The 20,875-nt window shown below is 47.9% G+C and overlaps 1 protein-coding gene and 1 long non-coding RNA gene across 3 annotated transcripts; both read left to right on the forward strand.

Moving 5' to 3' along the window:
- Window positions 1–11,467: 11,467 nt before the first annotated feature.
- Window positions 11,468–13,758, forward strand: LOC130604413 (uncharacterized). 2 transcript variants are annotated; one of them, XR_008973449.1, is made up of 3 exons: window positions 11,468–11,592; window positions 12,969–13,094; window positions 13,609–13,758. It is a non-coding gene; the product is annotated as an uncharacterized LOC130604413 (long non-coding RNA). The 2 variants fall into 2 exon arrangements; XR_008973450.1 differs by lacking the exon at window positions 11,468–11,592 and adding an exon at window positions 12,849–12,877.
- Window positions 13,759–14,199: 441 nt separating this feature from the next.
- LOC130604412 (zinc finger protein 821-like) lies at window positions 14,200–19,697 on the forward strand. The gene is made up of 3 exons (XM_057418918.1): window positions 14,200–14,400; window positions 17,909–18,075; window positions 18,785–19,697. Exons 1-3 carry the CDS (start codon window positions 14,323–14,325, stop codon window positions 19,437–19,439), a joined length of 900 nt encoding a protein of 299 aa, XP_057274901.1. The 5' UTR covers window positions 14,200–14,322; the 3' UTR covers window positions 19,440–19,697.
- Window positions 19,698–20,875: the final 1,178 nt, after the last annotated feature.

Raw genomic sequence — 20,875 nt, forward strand, 5'->3', positions numbered from 1 at the left:
AACAAGTACAGTTGCTACTCAAACCACAGTGATAATCACTGCAGCCAAACCAGAGGACCAATTCGTACCAATATCGGTTGCCCCTGTACGCAAGAGAACAAGCAAAAAGGAGGCAAAAAGGGTGAAGCGAGATGAAGAACCAATGAATTCACCACCCGGTCCAGAATCTGATCAGGAGTCTTCATCACATGACGAAGAAGAAGAGGTAACTTCTCGACCTCGGACCTCAACCGAGCTGCGGAATATGCGAAAAGATTTTACCCGTCAACCAGGGGAGCACATCATCACCTGGTTACTCCGATGCTGGGACAATGGGGCCGATGGTCACGAACTAGAAGGTACAGAAGCCAAGCAGCTGGGATCACTTGCTAGAGAAGGGGGAATTGACAAAGCAATTGCAAGAGAGAAAACGCCCCTCCGCCTTTGGAGGAGGCTCTTGGCAGCTGTGAAAGAAAGGTTTCCGTACAAGGACGATGTTACGAGTCGTTCGGCCAAGTGGACTACTATAGACAAAGGCATCCAGTCTCTGAGGGAATCGGCCCTCGTAGAGATGCTCTATCACATCAAGCCGAATAACGGGGATACACCTATAGATCCAGATGAAGTTGAATGTACACGACCCATGTGGCGAAAACTTACACGGAATGCACCGTCATCATATGCCCATTCATTGGCAACAGTAACCTGGAATGACATAGTACCACTAACAGTGGATGAAATGGTTCATAAACTCCGAGAGTTCGAAGACAACCTCACCCCTTCCATCATCTCAGCTGTGGAAAAACTGTCCCAGGACCTCAAACAATTGAGGGACGATGTATCTGATTTATCCAGCTCCTCACGTGTACCAACACACGTCTCAGCTATTAAGAAAAGGCGTCCTATTGTTCAAGAGAGGAGATACAGGAGGTATACGCCACGGGGTACCCTATGGTTTTACCTGCTGGATCACGGAGAAGACATGACAAAGTGGGATGGAAAACCTACTTCAGCTTTGGAGGAACGGGTGAGTGAACTGAAGAGGGGAGCAAGGGCCAAGACTGATCGTCCCATGAGAGCTACGGCTTCAGTCTCTGGTGAGCAGTTTCCCAGATGGAATGGAAGAGCTGATTTTACTCCAGCTCCTGTGATAACGAAGAATAATCCCTTTCAACACGACTTAAGTGTCCAAAGCTGTGACGACCATTAGAGGGGCCCTGCCTCCAGCCAGGTGGAGGTAGGGGACAATCGGATTTACTGGACTGTGTGGATCAGATGGCCTGGCACATCAGTCCCACAGAAGTATAAGGCTCTAGTAGATAGCGGTGCACAGTGTACCCTGATGCCATCAAGCTGTCAAGGGGTGGAACCCATCTATATTTCTGGAGTAACAGGAGGATCCCAAGAGTTGACTGTGCTGGAGGCTGAAATCAGCCTGACTGGGAGGGAGTGGCAAAAGCACCCTATTGTGACTGGTCCAGAGGCTCCATGCATCCTCGGCATAGACTACCTCAAGAGAGGGTACTTCAAAGACCCAAAAGGGTACCGGTGGGCTTTTGGTATTGCTGCTTTGGAGACTGAGGAAATTGAGCAGCTGTCCACCTTGCCTGGTCTCTCAGAAGATCCCTCTGCTGTGGGGTTGCTGAAAGTTGAAGAACAACAAGTGCCAATTGCGACCACAACAGTGCACCGGCGGCAATATCGCACCAACCGAGACTCCCTGATTCCCATCCATCAGCTGATCCGTAGACTGGAGAGTCAGGGGGTGATCAGCAGGACCCGCTCACCCTTTAATAGCACCATATGGCCAGTGCGAAAGTCTAATGGAGAATGGAGACTAACAGTAGACTATCGTGGCCTGAATGAAGTCACACCACCATTGAGTGCTGCCGTGCCGGACATGCTAGAACTTCAGTATGAACTAGAGTCAAAGGCAGCCAAGTGGTATGCCACGATTGATATTGCCAATGTATTTTTCTCCATTCCTTTGGCAGCAGAGTGCAGGCCACAGTTTGCTTTTACTTGGAGAGGTGTCCAGTTCACTTGGAACCGACTGCCCCAGGGGTGGAAACACAGCCCTACCATTTGCCACGGACTGATCCAGACTGCACTGGAACAGGGGCAAGCTCCAGAACACCTGCAATACATTGATGACATTATTGTGTGGGGCGATACAGCGGAAGAAGTCTTTGAGAAAGGGAGGAAAATAATCCAAATCCTGCTGAAAGCCGGTTTTGCCATAAAACGGAGTAAGGTCAAGGGACCTGCACAGGAGATTCAATTTTTGGGAATAAAATGGCAAGATGGACGTAGACAGATCCCCACAGATGTGATCAACAAGATAACAGCAATGTCTCCACCAACTAATAAGAAAGAAACGCAAGCTTTCTTGGGTGCAGTGGGGTTCTGGAGAATGCACATCCCGAATTACAGTTTGATTGTAAGCCCTCTCTATCATGTGACCCGGAAGAAGAATGATTTTAAATGGGGCCCTGAGCAGCAACAAGCCTTTGAGCAAATTAAACGCGAGATAGTTCATGCAGTAGCCCTTGGACCAGTCCGGACCGGGCCAGATGTAAAAAATGTGCTGTACACTGCAGCTGGGGAGAACGGTCCTACCTGGAGCCTCTGGCAGAAAGCTCCAGGGGAGACTCGAGGTCGACCCCTCGGCTTTTGGAGTCGGGGATATAAAGGATCTGAGGCCAGCTATACCCCAACTGAGAAAGAGATACTGGCAGCCTATGAAGGGGTTCGAGCTGCTTCGGAAGTGATTGGCACTGAAGCACAGCTCCTCCTGGCACCCCGGCTGCCCGTGCTGGGCTGGATGTTCAAAGGCAGGGTCTCCTCTACACATCATGCAACTGATGCTACATGGAGTAAATGGGCTGCACTAATTACACAACGAACTCGAATAGGAAATCCCAGTCGTCCAGGCGTTCTTGAAGTCATCATGGACTGGCCAGAGGGCGAAGATTTCGGAATGTCACCAGAGGAGGAGGTGATGCGCGCTGAAGAGGCCCCACCATATAATAAACTGTCAGAAAGTGAAAAGCAGTATGCCTTGTTTACTGATGGCTCTTGCCGTATTGTGGGAAAGCATCGGAGATGGAAGGCAGCTGTATGGAGTCCTGGACGACAAGTTGCAGAAACTGCTGACGGAGAGGGTGAATCGAGTCAATTTGCCGAGGTGAAAGCCATCCAGCTGGCCCTGGACATTGCTGAATGAGAAAAGTGGCCAGTACTTTATCTCTATACTGACTCATGGATGGTGGCAAATGCCCTGTGGGGGTGGTTGAAGCAATGAAAGCAGAGCAACTGGCAACGCAGAGGTAAACCCATCTGGGCTGCTGCACTGTGGAAAGATATTGCTGCCAGGGTGCAGAACCTGGTGGTGAAGGTACGTCATGTAGATGCCCATGTACCCAAGAGTCGGGCCACTGAGGAACACCAGAACAACCAACAAGTGGATAAAGCGGCTAAGATTGAAGTGGCTCAGATGGACTTAGATTGGCAACATAAAGGTGAATTATTTTTGGCCCGGTGGGCCCATGACACTTCAGGCCATCAGGGCAGAGATGCAACATATAGATGGGCCCGTGATCGAGGGGTGGACTTAACAATGGACACTATTGCCCAGGTTATTCATGAGTGTGAAACATGTGCTGCAATTAAACAAGCCAAGCGGCTAAAGCCTCTTTGGTATGGAGGACGATGGTTGAAGTATAAATATGGGGAGGCCTGGCAGATTGACTATATCACACTGCCACCAACCCGCCAAGTCAAGCGCCATGTGCTTACCATGGTGGAAGCAACCACCGGGTAGCTGGAAACATACGCTGTGCCCCATGCCACTGCCTGGAACACCATCCTGGGCCTTGAGAAACAGATTTTGTGGCGACACGGCACCCCAGAGAGAATTGAGTCAGACAATGGGACTCATTTCCGGAATAACCTTATAGATATTTGGGCCAAAGAGCATGGCATTGAGTGGGTATATCACATCCCCTACCATGCACCAGCCTCTGGGAAAATCGAACGGTACAATGGGCTGTTAAAAACTACCCTGAGAGCAATGGGTGGGGGAACTTTCAAGCATTGGGATACACACTTACCAAAGGCCACCTGGTTGGTCAACACCAGAGGATCTGCCAACAGGGCCGGCCCAGCCCAGTCAGAACTTTTACATATTGTAGAGGGGGACAAAGTTCCCGTGGTGCATATGAAGAATTTGCTGGGGAAGACAGTCTGGGTAATTCCTGCTTCAGGTAAAGGCAAACCCACTCGTGGGATTGCTTTTGCTCAGGGGCCTGGATATACTTGGTGGGTAATGCAGGAAGATGGGGAAGTCCGATGTATACCTCAAGGGGATTTGATTTTAGGGGAAAACAGCCAGTGAACTCAATTGTATGCCCTTGCCTACTGTGTAATGCTTTTATAGCCCATCAACTAGATGTCTCCAGGTCACCAGCGACTGGCCCTGACTTCCCTCCAGCCATCATCCCAACAGAGAATGAACTTTGAACATCATGGACCGAATGGAATCGGCAGCATTATAGGGATTGGTCCATGCACTAAGAAAATGATCTTTTCCTCTTGGTCTGTATGTATATGGATGTATATATATGGGAGAGCGATGGTGTATTGAAAATGTGGGATCTGAGCACGACGTGAATGGTATGGAATAAGGGGTGGATAATGTCCTGGGTTCAGCAGTAGCAGTCATGTTTTTTTTTTTTCCTTTGTGCTAGCTGGTGCAGTGCTGTGTTTTGACTTCCAGCCTGAGAACAGTGTTGGTGAAGTCGATGTTTTCAGTTGTTGCTAAGTGATGTTTACCCTGACCAAGGACTTTGTGAGGCTCATGGTCTGCCAGGGAGGAGGGGAAGCCGGGAGGAAGCAGAGATGGGGCGCCTGACTCGGGCTAGCCAGGGAGGTATTCCATACCACAGCACGTCATGGCCGGGGTGGGGGTGACTGGGAGTTACCCGGAAGGACACGGGCTTCCGGGTGGAACTCGTCTTCTTGGCCGGTGGTATCGTATTCTCTTCCCTTGTTATTTTCCCTTATCATTGTTGTAGTTGATAGTTGCGGTGGTGATTTGTGTACATTGGTTGCTGGACTGTTCTTGTCTCAACCCGTGGGAGTTGCACTCTTTCGATCCTCCTCCCCGTTCCTCCGGGAGTGGGGGAGTACCCCGGTGGGGGGGGACACGGACCTCGATTGTTGTCAGCTCGGCAACACTCACTGGGAGTGAGTGAACAAGTTACCTGACTGGGTTTAAACCACGACAATTGTTAAAATGGTGATAAACAGTTAATGAGTCCACAAATTCTGATTTTTGCCATGTGAGAGCTTATCACCTTCAGTCTGTTTAATTACAGCTTTTGAATTAACATGTAGTTAGCCTGCATGACAATTTTGGCTGACCCAGATGATGTATGTTTAAATACTTACTCTTCCAGACTTTTCTTAGTCCTTGGGGACAACAAAGGAGAGGATGGAGTCTTCTCTTTCTCTGCTCGTCTGTTTTTGTTGCTGCAGTTCATGACCATGCCTCCCATTTTGCTTTGTGACATGCTGCTTGTTTCTGCAGTATCCTGAGCTTAGGGATGAGCATTGCCAAGCACTGCTGTATGCTGACACCTTGTATGAGCTGCACAGCAGCTTTTGAGTGCAGGAGGTATAGACACAGCAATTGGTAGCTGGGTGGGGACAGATGTCACTGGCTGCAGCCCGTGGGGAATGAGGACTTATACCAGACGATGCTGTGGGTCTTTATCCCAACCTGACCAAGAACTGGGATGGGGTCATTTCATACCTTACTACTGGTTACAAGGACCTGTCTGTCCTTTACGAAAGAAAAGAAGCAGTGGCTGTGATTACATGGACAAAGAGGGCAATCTTCTTCCACTTATGTCTGTAATAAATATTTTGGACCTGCTAGTGGACATGCTCTGTTCATCCAGTTCTGCAATATGGCCAGTGAAGCTGCTTCAATTAACAGGGAGGGAGAGGAAAGTCAAAGCAATGTCTCCTTTTACTGGGAAGAGAGGCAGGTTCTTTTGAGTGCTGGTAGCCAGGGCTGCCTGACCCCTTGGGGGAGGGGTAGGATGTGCAATGCTCTACACAGGTGTGGCTCCCGTTGTCCATGAGCAGTGCCCACTCATTGGTGAGATCATCTGCCAGGTAGCAGAGAGCTGTAATAACAGTCTTTTATGGATTGACAAGCCTAATGCTGACAAAGACACTCTTGCACTGGTGCCTGGTGAGTGCATCCAGAAGTTTGGGAAACCTGGGGCAGATAGGGACTGTGGTTAGACCAGGATACTAGTGTCCCTGGAAGGAAGCTTTCCATATAGGGAGCAATCTGTAGAACCCGATATATCTTTCAGAAGAAGATTTGAGTTTGCAAGGGACACGGCAGAAATGTTGTGGTTTAAGCCCAGCTGGAAACCCAGAACCATGCAGCCGTTCGATCACTCCCCTCCCTCCTCCCCCCACTCCCGGAGGGATGGGGAGGAGAATCGAAAGAATGTAACTTCCACGGGTTGAGATACAAACAGTCCAGTAACTAAGTAACCCCGGTGGGGGGGGACACGGACCTCGATTGTTGTCAGCTCGGCACCACTCACTGGGAGTGAGTGCACAAGTTACCTGACTGGGTTTAAACCACGACAGACGCATATAATCTACATGCTAACTGTCCCGCCTCTGGTTACTGTAAGCGGCGAGGAGAAGCAGACAGGCCAACCCAATATGGGTGATAAGCAACTTCCACTTTATTTGTGACGCAGTTCACACCTATATAGGAGTGGTATTCAGCCACTCCTTCTTGGCACAACGGTATTGGTTAGCCCCCAACAGCTTCCTCCACATTCTCCTCCCAGGTCCGGTCTCCGGCTACTTGTGGGGGCCACCCCCTGCCTTGCTTGCACAGTCCTCCAGGGCTCTATGGTCCTGCTCTTAGAGTCATTCTGCAACAGGTTACATCTCCCCTTATTTGATTTTGTATGCCCCTTCCTCTTATTTATTTATCTCCTTTTATGGTTCAATTTAATAACTCTCTGGCAGGCATGTGGTACCCCAACTTACTGTTTAACCAGCCTGAAACTGCTTAGTTTCATAAGTTGTACAAAGATAGTATTCTTTTTAACCACAGAGTGTATCTTTCATCCAGAGATAATATTGTCTTTAACCACAGAATGTGTCTAAGTTATACTATCTCAAACCCTTTGTTTACCTTTAGTAACTTTGTCCCAGTATTGAAAAATTTTAATATTGCAAAGCCTTAATATTGATCTTAAAGCTCTAATATTGTAAAGCCCTAATATTGCAAATCCCCATACCCAATTATGCAAAAACAACATTGTTTCTCTCACACAGTATGTTGCTACAGAGCAACTATTTAACAGGACCTATCAGAAGCAGCAGGTAGGATCACAAGAAAATAAAGGGACTGAAAAATACAAGAAACATGTACAAGAGACATGATGATGTCTCTGCTTTGGAATGGAAAATCTTGTCTGTCTTGCAATGAATGCCACCAAATTGTTGGGACTTTTCTGACTACCTAGCCTGCTGTGTATCTGGAGGGCCCGGAAATACCATACAGTGCACTGATGAGGAAAATTGGAAAGAGCATTAGCTCCAGGAACTGGGTGAGCTAGCAGAATGAGGAATCAGGCTAAGCCATAGCACATGTTACTGATACTTCTTCACAGGGACTGAAGGGGTTGGGAGGAGAAGAGTAAAAGGGACAGCAGCTATGCAGTTTTTTGTGCAGCTGTGTGCAGCTGGGGTCTGATCTGGCAGGCTATGAGGCTGGGGAAGTGCTTTTGGATTTGCGTAAATACTACCGTAAATATCTAACTGGACAAATGTGTGGGAGGATGGTGAATACTTTCTTGCATGACCACTCCATGTTATCTTCTTTCTTGGATTCACTAGGGCAAACAACAGCTGCAGATCTTTCCTGGGTTGCTTGGTGCTACCTCTTTCCAGGGTTATTTTCCAAGTTTGGCATGGCCCCCATTTAATCTTGTTCTCACAACAGCATGGTTTGCTGTCCTCACTTAGCACAGAATTGTTCTGTTTGGCATGCAGATGGGCTGGGAAGTCATGTGGTTACAAGATAGTTTTAAATGGAAGTTGATGTGTAAGGAAATTCAAAAGAATACAGAAACAATGATAATTTTTATCATAAAAGTCTCTTTGTGCATAATGGCCAGTTCTTCTACAGTGTTAATTGTAGTCATTTCCCCTTTGGCAGGGCTGCAGCACGTAATTGGTTCTTAATAATTTAATTTTGTTTTCTCACATGGTGCATGAAAAACACACCTGGCAAAATGGTAATACTGGAATAAACTTAGTGCATTGCCCATTCCATGTTGACTTGAAAACTACAATGCAGTTAATTGTTCCTGTGTATCATGGTTTAAGCCCAGCCGGTAACTCAGAACCGCTCAGCTGCTTGCTTGCTCACTCCCTCCCTTTCATCCTCACTCTGGGAGGGATGCTAATAATAATAATAATCATGATGATGATAAGGGAAATAACAAGGTGACCACCTGCCAACCAGTACCCAGCCCGACCCGAGCAGTGATCTGGGCCTTCCTGGTAACTCTTCCCCCCCCCCCCCCCCCCCCCCCATTTCTATTTCTATACTGGGTGTGGTGTGCTGTGGTATGGAATACCCCTTTGGCCAGTTTGGGTCAGGTGTCCTGTCTCTACTTCTTCCCAGCTTCTTGAGCCCCTCTTCGCTGACAGAGCATGAGAGACTGAAGTCCTTGATCGGGGTAAACATTACTTAACACATCGATGTTTTAGTTGTTGCTATCAGCATTGTTCTCAGGCTAAAGTTGAAAACACAGCACTGCACCAGCTATGAAGAAGGAGCTACGGCTGAACCCAGGACACTGTAGAAATATCTTAATTGAGTCAATTTGATCTTTATTTTCTCCTAGTGTCCTAAATTATAAAATCTCTCTAAGCAATTCATCTAATCTTTTGTTCAAGCCCACCCAGTGCTGCACTGTCACCCCATCGGTTGGGGGCTAATCGCTTTTCTTCTGCTTGCCAAAAAACTTGCTGCAAGTTTTAGTGTGTGCTTTTATTTCTCTCCCTGCTGTCCCATGGGCTATTTTTTTTTTTCTATTGCTTGTACCCTTTGCAAGCAATGCTTATTTTGGAGCTCTTTAGAACAGTTTTGTTAGTCAAATTAATTCCTGCTTCCTAGCTCTATCCTGGTACCAATATCCCATTAATCTTGTATTTCCTTCCCTCTCCCTCTGACACACACACATTCTGTGCTCTTCAGTGTTTATTGAATTCTGTTATCTATAATATTCCCAATTTAAAGAGAAAGTATCTTGCAAGAAATAGCACCCAGCATTCAAAACCAAGCAGAAATGTTAATTGCATCAAAATCCTTGGTTCTTAAAGGGCTCTGTGGGCTGCTGTTGTTAACTCAATTTTGTTGTTTTTCATTTCAGTAACCACTACAGCAGTGTGGACAACCCAGAATAGTGATGGGGAAGGTGGACTAGATCCACAGTGGTGGAAAGACTTACAACTTTCAGGTCCAGGAAAGGAACACAGAAGACCTACATGAATGGGGACTTTAAATTGATGTACAAGGAGGGAATAAAGTGGTTCATCAGAGAGTCATTTCTGTTTAGGAATGAAGATAGGGGAATGGGGAATGATGCAGTTTGTGGGGTTTTTTTGTTTTTTTTTTTTTAATTGGTTTGGTTTTTGGTTGTATTTTGGGGTGGGGTTTTTTTGTTGTTTTTTTTTTTGGTTTTTGTGTGTGTGGATTTTGGGGTGGGGGTTGTTTGCCTGCATTCATACAGCTCAAGAAGGCTGAGGAAAAATATTTCTGGCTACCAAGTTGATACTGCGCCAGATCCTAGCAGTCATAACTGCCCCTGTTGCACAGTTCCATGGGGTTGTCCCCTACCTCCACAGCTGCTCACCTGGCATCCCACTCATTTACAGGAGTATGGAGAGGAGAACTGGAATGCAAAGCAGAGGCATTTGTATGATTTTTCACTGTCCTATGTCTCTAGCTGTTTGTAAAACAAATACAGTGACTTGTTTTGGTGTGGTTTTATTTTGGTTTGTTTTGGTGGTTTTGGGGGATTTTTGGTGGGCTTTCTTGGGTTGTTGGTTTGTGTGTGGGTGTTTTTTTTTTGTTTTTTTTTTTTTTTTGTGGTATGCCTGTTCTGGTGTTGTGGTCAGCCTGCAGCCCTTTTTGTATTTAATAAAGAAACTTCTGGAGAAGAGCCTGTGAATTCACTATTCAATGTAACATCCTTTACTGATAGAAGTGATCCGGCAGCTGTCACCTGCCTTACTCCCTTTCCAAATGAATGGAAGTGTATTCAAAGTGGGGTGGGGGTGTGTCTGTGTGAGCACATGTATGCAGAAACAAGTGTAACCCTGTACCTACCAAACATTAAAGTGCTTCATCAAAGTAGGACTTAGTCTATCAGTCGGTGAAAGGGACATTCTTCCTTAACTTTTTTTGGAAACAATATTAGTTTTGTACATGAGAATTTCTTTATAAGCTAAAGATGGCATTTTTAAAAGTTTATTTTTCCCAGTCACGTGATGCTTTTTTAGATACAGGCTAGTGGAGAATGCACAAGATGTCATCTGCTAACAGCACTGGTTTGGTTAGCAGTTTGCATTTCTGGCTGTGAGCTGGTAGTTCTCTGCACTGTGATGAATCAATTCTAACTTGGCTTTGGGTATGTTGTACAGAAAGGCCACTGGCAGACATGATAACTCTCAGTTGTTGTGATTGATGCTAGTGTTACTGACAGGAGGAGTTTCCTCAGCCACCTTATAAAGATTACAGCTTTTAAAATCCTGCAGACTGTCTGCATATCTGAGCAGGAACATGCTGTCATTAGGCTCTAGGCTGCTGCTCAGTGGAAATGTAAGCCACCTGGAAGGGGAAAAGGGGAAGAAAACAAACACCTAACTGCTTCCACTAGGACTTGCAGTGGTGTTTGGGAATCCTGTTTTGTAACTGTCACAGGTAGCACATCTCCCACCATAGTTTTGTATCTGTCCTGTGTTGGGCAGGTTTCCTCGTTTCATCATACTTTCTTTTGTTTTGCAATGCTTTTTTTAGTCTTTGCTCATTAGCTTTTATCCTGGTGGTTGGTGCATATCTGCTTCTTGGAGAAGCACTAATTCTGTAGTGTCTGCTGTTCATACAGTCTATATTTTGGTCCCACCAATGTGAGGTTGTGGTCCAGAACTAAAAGCAGCACTCCAGGCTATGAAAACCATTCAGTGCTGGAGTGGCTTCTGATGGGAGTACACGTGTCACAGCAATCATGCCAGTACCTGCTGCTTTTGGTGACAAATAGACTCTGGGTGTTCCTCATCATCTCTCTCTAGCCTGTGTGAATTGTGTTCTCATCTCCACAGAAACCATTTGCACATTTCTGAAACAGAATGATAAATGCCTTCAAATGCTTTTGGAAACCTCCATGAGAATGTTGAGAACTAAAACTCTTCTCCCACAGCCTCCATGAAACTTCTGTAGGTCTTTGAAATCTCCCTTAAATTACTGCTTTTTAAAGCACTGCTGGAAATTGCAAGGTAAGCACCAGAAGGCAATGTATGAACATGGGGCAAAGCTGGCTGAAACAACTTAGCATGTGGGAATGTATCTGTCCTTGTAACAGGACTGGTGTTCTCTCCCTGGCTCAGGAATTCAATTCCCAGGTTATGCTGTTGCCAGTTGTGGCCCTGTACTAAAAGGCACAATTTTCTTCTGAAAGTTATGTTTTTGCTTTGGTTTAATGTGAAAAATGCACTATGTCTTCCTTATCATTTTTGCATTTATGCTTTGAGTGGTTTTTGAGAACTTATGCATTGGTTGATAGATTTAACCCAAAACCTGCCCCACTGGGAACTTCAGCACCTTGCCCCAAGTGTTCCCAGCTCATCCACTGAGAGGTAAAACCTGGAACAAAGACGTTTGATTAAGTATGAAAATTAATGGTTGCCTTTAATTGTTATTCTTTGGAACCAAAAGTTCTCCTTGAACAGATTGCTGTAAGAAGTTTTCTTTCAGAGAGACACAAATAGTTGCTTCTTTCAATTTGTTTGCCATCTCCTATTGAGTTGAGGTAGTAGTGCTCAGTGGTTTTCAACAGACTGTAAACTATCCTAATCCAGTATCTCAGCTTTCTGGGTTCATTCCCTTAGTTTTCTGTTTTGAGCGTTGAAGTGTCACTGAGATTGATTTTAGCCAGAGTCATTCCTGGGCAAGACAAGGTAGTGAAGCAAGTTATCTATCATATGAGCAGAACACCAGCTCTGAGCACAAATGCCTTCTTGGAGGGCAGCCTGTCCTCAGTCCTCCTGGGACAGATGGTGGTGATAGAGCATGCCAAAGACAAGCCTTGGTTTTGGTAGCACTATGGAGGGCAGGTGAGGTGCCAGGCACTCAGGGAGATACTGGTTTTGTCTAAGTTGTCCTATAGCAAGGAATAGGACTTAATGATTTTCAGGAGCCACATAGCGCTGTGCCTGATCTGGTATGCTGTCATCATCCCTCAGTGGCTTTCTCTCCCGCTCAGAGCTGTACTATAGCTCTATTGGCAGATAGCTTGGTAGCAGAAAAAGCCACCTAGCTACATACAGCAGATAGATGAGATCTCACAGTTGTTTTTTTTTTTTTTTTTCTGGCTGGAGTGGCATATAAAGTGTATGCAGAAAGCAGCCCAATGCTGGACATGTCTACTAGCGAGACTTCTACACACAGGGGCTGGACTCACCTCAGCCAGGTACAAGAGGCTGGTGTTGCATAGGGCAGGCAAGCAGAGAGGTTGCTTAAATGCTTTCTGAGAGGTGACTTCAGAGGTTCTGCACAGTGCAGGTGAGCAGCCCCATGCTTGTTCTGCTTTTGGCAAGCATTGGTGGTGAAAACAATGCAGTGGCATCAGTCTGACTGTCCTTGTGGCTGCCAGGGGAGCAAGTATTTGCAGGGCTGGAGGAGCAAACCTGCCAAGCCATAATGAAAAACAACTTTCCTGGAGCTCTTGGGGACCAGAGGCCAGCAATTCATCTGCTGCAAGACCCTGACTCCAGCAGCAGTGAGTTCTGCCCCTTCCAATAATGGCAAGGTAGCAGACTGGGGAGACTGACATGGGGCTAGGTGCTGTGCAGCTTGTAGGGATCCTCTGAGGGCTGTCTTACCTACCTCCTCCGAGTTAGCCCTTGGCTCCTGTGCAGGATTGTCAACAAACAGCAGAAGCAGGGCTGCTCCCTAAGGGAATGCAATCCCAGAGCCAAGGACCACCACCCCTCAGACTGGGTAATGACCTCACCACCAGGATGCAGTCCCAGTTTAGCAGAGCAGGGTGGTAATAGAAGGAGGTCCAGCTGACAGTCCAAGTGATTGTCAAGCAAGGCAGGCTAACAGGCCAGGTCCAGGTCCAGGGACTCTACAGAGCATTTCAGGGACTGAAGCGTGTCAGCCTGAGTTTTAAGGGAGCCCCTGGTCTGAGGGGGTGAGAAGAGGCTCTGGGTGATGCTGGTCGAGACAGCTAAGGCTTGTGAGTGTTCTCAGGGTCCTGACACTTGGAATTACTGTTCTGCATGTTCTAGGTGGCAGTGATGATGAGGAAACCACCCAGGATGCAATTTCTTCCCATACATCTGAGGAGGATGGCTCAAAGGTGAAAGTGAAGAAAGAATTAGAGAATGCTGAACAACCTGTGGCTGGAGCCCCACTGATGAGAGGAAACGAGGCAAGTGTGTACTGGTGCTGCACTCACTTTGGCCTCTCAGGGAGAGAGAAGGGTACTATCTAAACACCTTCTCTCCCCATTGTTATTTCTTGTCTTTTTCTCCCTCCCACGTCCTCTAAACACCTCCTGACAGGAGGAAAGGGTATGAAGAGCTCTTGGGCTGCTAGGAGCAGGAGATAGCCTGCACAAACTATGGTTCTCCTGGCTGTCCAAGATGATTATGCAGTGTGCCCTCTTCTTTCAGTCCTGGTGCCTTTCTTTGACTGACTTCCCTTCTGCTACAGAGCAGGCCTTGCCTACCACTGTGCTGGAAGAGCCTGGGTGGCTGGAGGCCGTGAGGCCTCTGCCTGTTCTCCTGGAGACAGCAAGAGTTTTTCTCAGAGGCTGCATAAAGGAATTTTCAGTCTGCAAGAACATGAGCCAGCCCCAGTAGGACTGGGCACACAGCCCTTGATCTGGCCAAGGCCTGCCTAGCAGTATTGACTAGATACTAAGGGAGAGTGGAGTGCATGCCTTACACCAGAGTGGCTTTTCCTCCCTGTAGGTGCCTGAGAGTTTGAATGCTGACCCTATGCTGGGATTGTCACGGTGCTCCCTCTGCCAGCTGGAGTGTGGAAGCAGAGAGCAGCTCATCGTTCATGTATACCAGGTAGGGGATGGTTCCAAACTGTGGGATATCTCCTGCCTTAGGCCCCAAATTCAGCAACAACCCAAAGCACAGGATGGCTTTGTTCTGTTTTTTGCAGTCACAGAACTGACCTTCTAGCTAGGGTGTGATTGAAGTTTACAGCAGTAAACTGTGTCCAGAGGGTGTCTTGGGCAAAGAATCAGCAAGGCACCAGTCTGCAGATCCCAAAAGCAAAACTCTAGCCCAAGGCAGTCTCTTCAAGTAGTTGCAGGCTAGGACCACGCAGGTCACAGTATCACAGTATGCTAGAGATTGGAAGGGACCTCAAAAGATCATCTAGTCCAATCCCTCTGCCGGAGCAGGAACACCTAGATAAGGTTACACAGAAATGTGTCCAGGCGGGTTTTGAATGTCTCCAGAGAAGGAGACTCCGCAACCTCCCTGGGCAGCCTGTTCCATTGTTCTGTCACCCTCACTGAGAAGTTTCTTCTCAAGTTTAAGTGGAACCTCTTGTGTTCCAGTTTGTACCCATTACCCCTTGTCCTATCATTTTTTGCCACTGAGTAGAGCCTGGCTCCATCCTTGTGACACTCCCCCTTTATATATTTATAGACACTAATAAGGTCACCCCTCAGTCTCCTCTTCTCCAAACTATAGAGACCCAGCTCCCTCAGTCTTTCCTCATAAGGGAGATGCTCCACTCCCTTAATCATCTTCGTTGCCCTGCGCTGGACTCTCTCCAGCAGGTCCCTGTCCTTCTTGAACTGAGGGGCCCAGAACTGGAAACAATATTCCAGATGTGGTCTCACCAGGGCAGAGTAGAGGGGAAGGAGGACCTCTCTCGACCTACTAACCACCCCCCTTCTAATACACCCCAGGATGCCATTGGCCTTCTTGGCCACAAGGGCACAGTGTTGGCTCATGGTCATCCTGTCGTCCACTAGGACCCCCAGGTCCCTCTCCCCTACGCTGCTCTCTAACAGGTCATTCCCCAACCTATACTGGAACCTGGGGTTGTTCCTGCCCAGATGCAGGACTCTACACTTTCCCTTGTTATATTTCATCAAGTTATTCCCTGCCCAACTCTCCAGCCTGTCCAGGTCTCGCTGGATGGCAGCACAGCCTTCTGGCGTGTCAGCCACTCCTCCCAGCTTAGTGTCATCAGCAAACTTGCTGACAGTACACTCAATTCCCTCATCTAAATCGTTGATGAATATATTAAATAATACTGGTCCCAGTACTGACCCTTGAGGCACTCCACTAGATACAGGCCTCCAACTACACTCTGCCCCATAGACTACAACTCTGGCTTCTCTCCTTCAGCCAGTTCACAGTCCACCTCACTACCTGATCATCCAGACCACACTTCCTCAATTTAGCTGTGAGGATGCTGTGGGAGACTGTCAAATGCTTTGCTGAAGTCAAGGTAGACCACATCCACCGCTCTGCCATCATCCATCCACTGTGTTATTTCCTCATAAAAGGCTATGAGATTGGTAAAGCATGATTTCCCCTTGGTGAAGCCATGTTGACTGCCCCTCATAACCCTCTTATCCTTGATATGCCTTAAGATGGCACCAAGGATAAGGTGTTCCATCACTTTCCCAGGGATGGAGGTGAGGCTGACCGGTCTATAGTTACCCGGGTCCTCCTTCTTGCCCTTTTTGAAGACTGGAGTGACATTTGCTTTCCTCCAGTCCTCGGGCACCTCTCCTGTTTCCCAAGACTTGGTAAAGATGATGGAGAGTGGTCTAGCAGTGACTTCCGCCAGTTCCCTCAGCACCTGCGGGTGCATCCCATCTGGACCCATGGATTTATGGATGTCCAGATTGCTCAACTGGTCTCTAACCCATTCCTCATTGACTAAAGCAAACCGCTCCGTTGACCTGACTTCATCTGAGGTCTCAGGGGTAAAGGACTCTTCAGGACTGCCTGCAGCAGAGTAGACAGAGACAAAGAAGGCATTCAGTAACTCTGCCATCTCTGTATCTTCTGTCACCAGGGCACCCATCCCGTTCATCAGTGGGCCTACATTGCCTCTGGTGTTAGTTTTATCTGACATGTATTTGAAAAAGCTCTTTCTGCTGTCCTTGACCCCTCTTGCCAGGTTTAATTCTAAGGATGCCTTAGTCCTCCTAGCTGCCTTCCTACATCCTCTAGCAGCAGCCTTATATTCCTCCCAAGTGGCCAGCCCCTCCTTCCATGACCTGTAAACTCTCCTCTTCCACTTGAGCATACCCAGCAATTCCCTATTTAGCCATGCAGGTCTCCTGGCCCTCTTTCTTGACTTCCTATGTGTCGGGATGATCTGATCTTGAGCACGGAAAAAGCAATCCTTGAATGCCAACCAACTATCTTGGGCCTCTTTACCTTCAAGCAGCCTTGCCCATGGGATTTCCCCTAGCAATTGCTTGAAAAGGCCAAAGTTTGCCCTGCTAAAGTCCAGGGTTGCAATTCTACTTGCTATTCTACTGGTCCTACCACACAAGGTCCTGAATTCCACCATCTCGTGGTCGCTGCAACCAAGGCAGCCCTCAACCCTTACTGCTTCGACCAGACCCTCCTTGTTAGTGAGGATGAGATCCAGCAGCGCTCCTCTCCTGGTTGGCTCATCCACCATTTGCAGGAGGAAGTTATCATCCATACACCTGAGGAACCTCCTGGACTGTGGCTGGGTTGCTGAGTGGTCCTTCCAGCAAACATCAGGGAAGTTAAAATCCCCCACGACGACTATGGCCTGTGACTGTGAGGCCGCTCTCAGCTGCCTGTAGAAGGCCTTGTCAACTTCCTCACCCTGATCTGGTGGTCTGTAACAGACACCCACAACAGTATCCCCCCTGCCAGCCTGCCCCTTAATTCTCACCCACAGACTCTCAACTCGCTCGTCATCTGTCCCCAGGTCCTTCAGATTAAACATGGAAGCAGTTTTTACATTATTCAGTAAGATAAGAAACCTTCCTCCTAATCATTCAATTCTTTATTTTGTACCTTTATCACAGTTCTTACCCATGAAAACAGCTGTTCTTCCTCTGAAATGATTCCAGTATTGCAGGAAATCTGTACTAGAATCTCACAGGTTTTGTTGTCAGTGCTGTCTTCACAGCACATCAAAGTCTGTAAAAGGAGGAATGAAGCAGAACTGAACTGGCAGCTTACCTGCACCAGCTAACTGCCTCCATCTAAGTGCTTCCTCACCAGCATCCTTCCTACTGTTAGTCCAGTCATGCGTTGTCCAGCAACAGCAGCTCCTCAGATGCATTTCTGAAAACAAGGGTCTTATGATCCAAGTATTTTGGCCTTAATTGTTTCTCTTGCACCGGAGTGGAGATATAGAAAGGTTTCCTCCTTGCTGTTTGACCTGTGACACCCCAAGTGCCTTGTTCTTGGTCTAGGAGCTGTCAGACAGAGATTTAGTGATAGTTCCCAGTTCCAAGAGGGTGATCTGAATGGTTTGCTGTATCTGTTGAGCATGTTTCAGGCTGGGCAGTGAGTTGGGCAGTTCATAACTAACAACCTCGTTTTTTTGCAGCACACTGCAGCTGTGGTGAGTGCTAAGAGCTACGTGTGTCCTGTATGTGGCAGAGCTCTCAGCTCACCAGGATCCCTTGGGCGACATTTCCTGATCCACTCAGAGGACCAGCTCTCCAACTGCGCAGTGTGTGGAGCATGCTTCACCAGCCATGCCACATTCAACAGGTCAGGGTCACCCTGGCTGGTGAATGGGCTAGAGTACCCACATTAAAGATTAGGTGGGTTGCCTTAAATGATACAGAAGTCATGGCTCTGGACCCACTAAGGCCTGTAGGAGAGTTGTGAACACCCCCAGTGAGTGAGATTCCCTCAATCCCTTCCTGCCTGCAGTTCTGCATCACCTGCTAAGACCTCCCTGGGCTGTGCTGCTAAAAGGGTGTTCCTTTGCTCTGTGAAGACCTAGAACTGTGCAGAAAGCACTGGGGTCTCCAGTCACTGGAGAACAACTGTTTCCTTTGTCCAGCAATCCATCAGAGGTCTGTACTGCCCAGGTGGGTTTATCGTTTCCAGAGCAGGACTACAGGCAGAAACCAAAATGTTCTTTGTCCTACCTGGTGGAAGATTATCCACTTAACAGTGGAATAGGACTGAAAGGAGAAATCTGGGGATGATGGGAAGGAGCAACTTTGCTAGCTAATGCCTGCTCTTACACTCTTTCAACCCAGATACTGTTCCAGACTAACCTGCTTCCAACCCCCAGGTATGACATTGCTTCATTTTAGATACTCAGACGTGTCTGTGGGCAGGAATGGTTTAGCAGAGGCCTGTCATGGGATCTAGTAGGGGCACTATTTATTACAGCCCCCCCAGGCAATCTGAGGTAGGGATGCTCCTGTCAGCACCAGGTCTTGATTCTGCTTTTTCCACTTTCTAGTGTGAAGCTGCCAGAGGTGCTGAGCACAGATTGGCTGCCTGCACCACAGAGCCAGGGCCCCTCCAGTGCTGAGGGGAAAGACATTGCCTTTCACCCCCCTGTGTACCCTGCAGCCATTCTCTTGGTGTGCAACAACTGTGTGGCTTACCGCAAGTTGCTGGAGGCACAGGCACCCAGCATGCGGAAGTGGGCACTCCGACGGCAGAATGAGCCCCTGAAAGCGCGGCTGCAGCGGCTGGAGCGTGAGCGCATGGCCAAGAAGTGCCGACGGGACAATGAGACACCTGAAGAACGGGAAGTGAGACGTATGCGGGATCGGGAAGCCAAGCGCCTGCAGCGCATGCAGGAGACAGATGAGCAGCGGGCACGGCGGCTGCAGAGAGACCGGGAAGCCATGAGACTGAAACGTGCCAATGAGACCCCAGAGAAGCGACAGGCCCGGCTCATCCGGGAGCGTGAGGCCAAGAAGCTCAAGCGACGCCTGGAGAAAATGGACATGATGCTCCAGGCGCAGTTTGGCCAAGATCCCTCTGCCATGGCTGCTTTGGCAGCTGAAATGAACTGTTTCCGGCTACCAGTGAGCAGTGTGGAGCTGGAGAGCCAGCTGCTGGGCAATATGACCTTTGAGGAGCAGTGTAACAGTGCACTGCATTAAGTTACAGCCAAGAACTGTGCCACCTCTGCTGCATCTGTCACATGTGCATTGGCAGGCTTTTCCATTCAGGAGGCTGCTGCATGTCCCTGGCTGGCTCCCTGACAGTTCTGGTTTTCTCCTGAACATAGGAGGAGAACAGAGCTGAGAGGTGCCTGCCAAAGTAGCCTTGGTGGGAGCAGATTCTGAGGGTACATCTCTGCTCTGGGGGCCAAGTCACAGCCTGTGAACAAAAGGAAAATAAATTAATGCTCATGTTTATTTAGTCTCCTTCTTTACCTTTTTGTGCTTTGTTCTGTTCTTGTACCCTTGCCTCATTGATGGCCTTGGGCTGCTGCAGTTCTGCTGTAAGTGAAAGCCTACCTCACTAAAAAGTGTGAACTATGGAGCTTGGGACTTTGGTAGTCCACACCTCCTCCAGGAGTAAATTCCTTGCAGTTTGTACCCATTTAAAAAAAAAAAACAAAGCAAAGGAGGATGTCATCTCCTTGGAAATGGCTGTGCACACCCTTTCTCTTAACGCTATCATTATGTGCTTAGTTGCAGTAGCATCCATGGAAAAATGAAGAGGAATGAGTTCCTATTCTAAGATACCCCATATAACCACTAACAGAAAGGCTGAACAAGGCAAGCAAACATAAGACAAGTTTGCTGGTTTACTCACAAGTTCATTTTCACTGAAACAGCGTTTCAGGTTTGCAAGTGAGAGTTGATTGAATGGTAAACAATAAGGGTAGGTCAGTTCTCTAGTACTGTATGGATCTGCTTTCCCCTTTATTCAGCAGTGGTGAGGCTACACCTGGAGTGCCGCATCCAGGTCTGGTCTCCCCAGTGCAAGAGAGGCACAAACATGCCAGAGAGTCCAGTAAAAGGCCACTAAGAGGGTTGAAAGGATTGGAGCATCTCCTGTGAGGAAAGGCTGAGAACTGGGATTGTTCAGCCCAGAGGAGAAGGCTTGATTTTACCAATGTGTACCTTTCACCTTCATGAATAACCTGGGTGGTAGTGTCCATTGTTAAGTCCACCCCTTGTTCACGAGCCCATCTATACATTGCATCTCTGCCCTGATGGCCTGAAGTGTCAGGGGCCCACCGGGCCAAAAATAATTCACCTTTATGTTGCCAATCTAAGTCCATCTGAGCCACTTCAATCTTAGCCGCTTTATCCCCTTGTTGGTTGTTCTGGTGTTCCTCAGTGGCCCTACTCTTGGGTACATGAGCATCTATGTGGCGTACCTTCACCACCAGGTTCTGCACCCGGGCAGCAATATCTTTCCACAGCGCAACAGCCCAGATGGGTTTCCCTGTGCATTGCCAGTTGCTCTGCTTCCATTGCTGCAACCTCCTCCATGGGGCATTTGCCACCATCCATGAGTCAGTATAGAGATAAAGTACTGGCCACTTTTCTCGTTCAGCAATGTCCAGGGCCAGCTGGATGAC

This window comes from Pezoporus wallicus, unplaced genomic scaffold (genome assembly GCF_028554395.1).
Source record: "Pezoporus wallicus isolate ANWC-B61680 ecotype Strahan unplaced genomic scaffold, APGP_CSIRO_Pwel_v1 contig_4169, whole genome shotgun sequence".
In the NCBI taxonomy this organism is placed as follows: domain Eukaryota; kingdom Metazoa; phylum Chordata; class Aves; order Psittaciformes; family Psittacidae; genus Pezoporus; species Pezoporus wallicus.

Bases quoted from the DNA above. Each gene is read 5' to 3' on its own strand.
- LOC130604412 (XM_057418918.1), top strand. From the start codon at position 14,323: ATGCTGGGATTGTCACGGTGCTCCCTCTGCCAGCTGGAGTGTGGAAGC. The intron at 14,401-17,908 runs GTAGGGGATGGT...GTTTTTTTGCAG, and splicing joins TCATCGTTCATGTATACCAG to CACACTGCAGCTGTGGTGAG. The intron at 18,076-18,784 runs GTCAGGGTCACC...TCCACTTTCTAG, and splicing joins AGCCATGCCACATTCAACAG to TGTGAAGCTGCCAGAGGTGC.